At 57.4% G+C, this 6,000-nt stretch overlaps 1 protein-coding gene across 1 annotated transcript; it reads right to left on the bottom strand.

The window, feature by feature from the left end:
• Positions 1–18: 18 nt before the first annotated feature.
• Positions 19–5,846, bottom strand: BO86DRAFT_388629 (uncharacterized protein). The gene has a single exon (XM_025671902.1). It carries the CDS (start codon positions 5,560–5,562, stop codon positions 163–165), a length of 5,400 nt encoding a protein of 1,799 aa, XP_025528697.1. The 5' UTR covers positions 5,563–5,846; the 3' UTR covers positions 19–162.
• Positions 5,847–6,000: the final 154 nt, after the last annotated feature.

Here is a 6,000-nt window from a genome sequence, read left to right as displayed (position 1 = left end):
ATGTAGGTGTCCCAATACACATAATAAACCAGGGGAAAACAAGAACCAGACCCAGCCAAAAAACAAACAAGAAAACAACAACACCCCAAAGTCAACTCCTAAACAAGACCCTACCCAGCTAGTGACAACTAGAATGAAATAAGAAAAGAGTAAAGTGGAAGATCACTCCACGAGGGGACTGCCCACCCGGGGCTTGTAAGCCATGCTCTTCCGGCGCGCGGCCTCGAGCTTGGAGCGCAGCTTCTGGTTCGGCTCGCGCACGGGGCCCGGGGTGTTGAAGAGACCCTGGCGGGTCTGCTTGGGCGGACAGGTCTGCTGGACGAGCTTCGTGCGCTGGGAGAGGTAGAACGGGGTGGTGGGGGACATGCCGATGGCGTCCATGTCGAAGGCGTAGGCGGAGGAGCCGGGGGTTTGGGGCGTGTGGCAGTACCGCTGGTCGGGCTCGGTGTGACCCACTGTGTACTCGACCTGGTCGGGCGGCGTAGCGGTCGAGGACTCCGCCTGCTCCTCCTCCCGGGTAGAAAGAGGCGGCGTGCTGTGGTCCCGGGTGAAGCTCTCCACGGTGTCTCGGCTGATGGCGCCGGAGCGGCGGCGATCCATGGCGGTGGCGGTTGCGGTGGCCCGGACCAGCGTGCCGTTGACGTTGCTCAGCGCACGCGGTTCCATGCTCTTGCGGCGCTTGGCACCGCCGCGGGGGACGATGGAGCTGTCGACGGTGTAGGGGGTTTCGTCGAGCCATTTGTTCTCCCGCTCGCAGTCGAGAACCCAACCGACACCAACACACTTGACCAGGCCACGCGCATGGCGGATCTTCTCCAGCGTCCGAGCACTGCCGTCCTTGAAGACCACGTGGGTGACGCCCACTTTGCCCTCCTTGGGTTCCACCCCTTCCTCCGGGGCCAGGCTCGCGCGCGGGTTCCAGCACCAGTTCTTGATGCACCGGGCTCCCATTTGTTGAAGCAGCTCGATGAAAATACCACTAGCATCTTCTCCCTCCGTGGTGTGCACATCCACATAGACAACCGCTCCTTGCAAAGCCAGCTTAGGCGCCGGTGCGCTCATGCTCCTTCTCGGGACCTTTGCGCTCTTGGTCGGGCTTGGAGATTGCGGAGGGCGCTTGGCAGGCGTCGATCTCTCATTCTTAGACTCGGCGGGGTGTGTCACCGGGGCGACGGGCCTGGACATGGAGACTCTCTGAAGTCTCGGTGATTTCCGAGGCGACAATGGTGGAACAGTCTGCTGGGTAGGAGCGAAAGTCGAAGTGCGAATTCGGGTGGAGGCACGAATAGGCGAAGCACCTGAGAGCGAGAGACCTCTCTTGCGTGAGATCTTCAGCGGCGAAATTTGACCTTCAGGTTTGAGAGGCACCTTGGAAACAGTGTGTACTGTTTGCATCTGAGGAATTCGGTTCTTGACAGGGGTGAAGAGAGGAATGTTGGAAAAGACCTCATTCTCCTTGTTATCATCAAATGCGTCAATTGCAGAAACCGGGCTCTTCGACGCAGAGGCGATCTCCGTCACTAATTCCTCGCTGGGAACTTCCTCGGTATAGTTGTCAAGGGCAGACTTAACCTCTGTTCCATTTGGCATGTCAACCACAGGGCCTTCCGTCTCTTGGATATCTTCAGAGGGATAGGCCTCTAGTAGGGAGTCCTGACTAGGGTCCTCATAGATCTGAGGGCCGTCCACTTCTTGAGTGACAGGCTCTTCAGTCTCAGCAAGAATAATCTCTTCCGCCTGAGATTGCTGGTTGAGATCTTCGGATATTTGAGGACCATCGATAACTTCAGTAGTTTGCTCAACAGGTTCAGCAGGCTCGGTAGTTTCGGTGTTGTTGGTCCCTGACGGACGAGGGCTCTGGCTAAGGCCTTCGTAGATTTCCGACTCGTCCTCCTCAGACATCTGCTCAGCGTCCTCAGTAGTGCCAGGCTCTTCGAAGGCAGGGGTCCGGCTGAAATCTTCGTAGTCCTCGGGGCCCTCAGTCGCCTCTGTGTCCTGCTCAGCAGTGTCTGCAGACTCTACAGCCTCAGCAGCCTCAGTGTCTTCAACCTGCGAGTCCTGGCTGGACTCTTCGTAGTTTTGGGGATCCACGTTCTCGTCAGCAACTTCTGGTTCAGCCTCCGTAGTCTCACTTGCGTCAATCACTTCCGATTGCACGCTATGGCTAACATCCTCGTGACTCTGAGGATCGTCGTCCTCGACAATTTCAGCGTCGGCCTCGGCCGCTTCTGACTGCGCAGGCTTTTCCGACACAGCATCTTCCGCTTGACTGTCGATTTGAGGATATGTGACCTTTTCTGGGGTGGGAAGTATGTTGCTGGACGACCTGCGGCTGCCACCTAAGGAGAATATACCTTTGCGTGGGCGTTGCGAACGCCGAGGCTGGGATCGCGCGGGACTGCTGGCCTTCCATTGGCTGAATTGCTGTGCTAGAGGTGTGAAACGCGGAGCGTTATCAAATATCGAACGCTTTATAGACCGTCTGAGAAGTGGTGTCGCGGAATTGGAGTCGACAAACGGGTCTTGGTTGCCACTGGTGTCTACCGTGAAGCCCTGCCGAATCGGACTTGGGCTGTCAGCGGTGGACTCGAAGCTCATATTCCGCCGTACAGGGCTGTCTGGTAAAACGCGGACCGGTGAAATGTTCTTCATCGCTCTGTAGTAGGCTTCGCGAATTGGACTCCAAGGATTTTCTGGCTCTTCAACCTCGTATGGCAGGATGGGGACACGACTGCGCGGAACGATCTCTGTTGGTTCAGCAACAACAATGGTGGGCTCATTTTCTTCGAAGACACTATCCTCAACGATATCTTCTTGCTGACTACGGGACAAGTCTTCCTCTGCAGCGTCAACGTCCTCATCAGTCTCCATCATGTCAGGGTCATCTTCGGTATCCGAGGAGTCGAGACGCTGGTCCGCCTGTGCAGGTAGTGTGGGTTCTTCGACAAAGACATCGCTAAGGTCCTTAGCTAAGCTGTTTCGGATGTTGGGGATGGGTGTGTGTTGTTCCTCTGTAGTTGGTTGGTCGATCTCCTCTTCTACAGCTGAGCCAGGTGTTGCCGCGCGTTCCTGGCCAATTGCATCCCGATGGTCGTCTTCAGCATCAGATACTGTATCGGGCATATCTTGGTCCAGATTGACACGGTCATCATTCTGGTCCTGATTGTCTCCATCAGAAGCATCGTCCAGTGTCGCATCCACTGAAATTTCGCGAACAACAAAATCATCATTATGTTCTTCTGCATCGTCATCAGACTCTATACCAACCTGCAGATCATCCCTTTCCTTGTCAGCATGATGTTGAGACTCGGGAATATCCTCGGCAACAGGCTCTCCTAGGGAGCCTTCATTCAACTTCTCAACATTCTCATCGTTGACATCCTCACTGGGCTCCGCATTTTGGTTCTCTTCGAACTCTTCAGCTGCCCCCTGGGTCACTTCCTCGCCAGTCTCCTCCATAGACACATCCACATACTCAGGGGGAGGGTCGACCTCTTCCATGTCGTCAATGTCTGATTCCTCTGCCATGCTTCCAGCATCGTCTTCCATGGCCTGATCTTCGCTCTGATCACCCTCTTCCTCAACGTTTTCTCCGACAACTTCGGCGACGTCTTCGGCAATTGTACTAGCATCATCGTCAACGTACTCAACAGTCTCCTCAGAATCATGTTCAGCGGTCTCCCCATTCGCCGCACTGTTCTCATAGTGGCGTGCTACCGAAGGCGAATGAGGCGGGGTTGTGCTGACAGGGTCGAGTTCGTCATTCTCCTCTGATGCCACGTCCTGAGTCGCTTCATTCTCCTCATCGGCCTGGGTCTCTACCCTGGTTTGCATGAGTCGAAGAGGGGATTCCTCAAGGTGAGAATCGTCAAAAGTATCGTTCTCTCCCGGTTCTTCTTCATTATCATCCTCGTGCTCCGACTCTTCAGGTCCTGGGCTCTTCATGACGGACAGAGAAGCTTTGAACGGAGTGGCGACCTTCTTCGCGGGACTTTGAAGGAGGGACGTGCTATGTCTCAAGGGAGTGGCGGAAGGCTCTGGCTGAGGTTGAGACATGAAGGACGCGCCAAAGAGACCTTTTCTGGGCGACGATTTCAGGGGGGAGTTGCGTCCCGGGGTGAAGTTTGGTTGAGACACCGAGCCGGTACTGGTGCCAAAGAGATTGCCGCGTCGGGGGGTTTCTAGGGACGCTTTCTTCGGAGATAGCCTGAGCGGAGAATTGAGCGTGGGCGACAACGTCGGTTGCGACAAGGGATTAATGTCACTGCGGAGAGTCAGACCGCCACCTCGTCTGGGCGTTTCTCTCATTGTGAAATTGAATGGCGAAGGGGGTGGTCGGCGGGCGGGGCTCGACAGGAGAAGGTTGTTATCGTTGAAGTCGACCGAACGTCGAGGACCGGGCAGTGGGTCGCCATTTTCATCGAGGGACTTGCGGAAGTGTCGTCCAGTAAGATTGATCTTCTTGACTGGGGAGCTGAGTCCGATTTTTTCTGATCCGTGTTTGGGAGGCGATTGGAGGATTGCTTTCATCTGATCCTTGTCCGCACTTAACTCGTCATCCTCGCCATCCGAGCTGGCGTAGGAAGAAAGCCCCTTGGCGACTTGCGTCGCCTTCTTCGGCGAGAGCGGTTTCGACGAGTCGTCCTTCTTCGCTGCCGCAGGCTTGCGGCCCCTACCGGAGGTGGCCGCGGGTTTCCGCACCGGCTTGGACGCAAGACCTCCCTGGCGCCCTGAGGCGGAGGCGGCGCCCCTTCTCCTGCCAGCCGGCGGAGGAGACGGCTCATTCAATTCATCCGCATCCGTATCCGTGGGATCCTGGAAGGTGACTTTCTTCTTCTTGGCCGGTCCGCGCAGCATGTTCGACCTCACGGACGAAGAGTGGGTGGTGATGTACACTTGCCTCGGGGCCTCCTGCGACGAGGAGAAGTCGATATCCGTAAACCCTTTGGCGTTCAACCGCGTGTTTTCCTTCAATTCGTCGACCACCTTCGGCTTCGCAGCCGCGGTCCCCTTCGGTCGACCTCGGGTCTTGGGCGCCGCAGCAGGCTTGTCCGCCTCCTTGGTGACAGCGGCGGCGGCGGGCTTCGCCTTCGGCCTTCCAGCGCGCTTCTTCGGGACCACCTCCGACTGAGCCAGCTCGTCGTCGTTGTCACTGTCCGATTCCGCCGCGGCCGGCGGCGTCGCGACCACCGGGGTCTTTCGTGTGCGCGCGGCTACGGTACTGGCCCCCGCCTTCGCTGCGGGCGGCCTCCCTTTGGGCTTCGCCGTGGCCGTGCCTTTCCCTCTCTTACTCCCGGCGAACATATCGATCTCATCGTCCGTCGTCGCGTCCGCATCCTCCTCGTCGACGGGTCGCTTGGTGGTGGTGGTCGTTGTCGTCGTCGTGACTGACGCGGTCCGGACGCCTCGCTTCCGGGCCTCCGTGGCGGAACTAGGTGCCTTGGCCTTCGTGGTCTTCGGCGCGGTTCTGCTGCTGGCCGTCGTCGTGGTTGTCGTTCCCTTGGTGCGGGTGCGCGTTGCCCGCTTGGGCGGGGACTGTGGGATGACTGCTGCGCGAGCCATGCTGCCTGTTATTCGTGCCTTCACGCGTCGAAGATCGAAGAGTTGCCGTCCGTGTTTGTTGGTTTCCTCCCGCTCACTGTTGCTGTTTTTCGTCAAATGTGTCGCGCGCGCGGGGAGGAGGGAGCCGGGTTAGTATCGACGAATTCACTCTGCTCTCATTGTGTGACTGCTTGTAGTGACAAAACCAATGGCCACTATGTCGGATTGCCCCGATGTTTCGGTATGTAAGATGGTCGTAGCAAGCAGGGCAGGGGGGGGGGCGTTGGGTGTTGGGTGGGTTAAGGTTGTGGTGGAATAAGCTTGCAGCTTTTGGCGGCGAGCGAGCGTTGGGCGTTTCGTCAGAGTTCGAAGCTTGGGTGGAAACAACCAACCAAGACTGCCCGCCGCGTGTTGTCGACCTTGCTTGTTTGGGAAGTCGACGGGGGCGGTTGTCCTGAC

This window comes from Aspergillus japonicus, assembly GCF_003184785.1.
Source record: "Aspergillus japonicus CBS 114.51 unplaced genomic scaffold BO86scaffold_18, whole genome shotgun sequence".
In the NCBI taxonomy this organism is placed as follows: domain Eukaryota; kingdom Fungi; phylum Ascomycota; class Eurotiomycetes; order Eurotiales; family Aspergillaceae; genus Aspergillus; species Aspergillus japonicus.
This window is presented reverse-complemented; position numbering and strand designations above follow the sequence as displayed.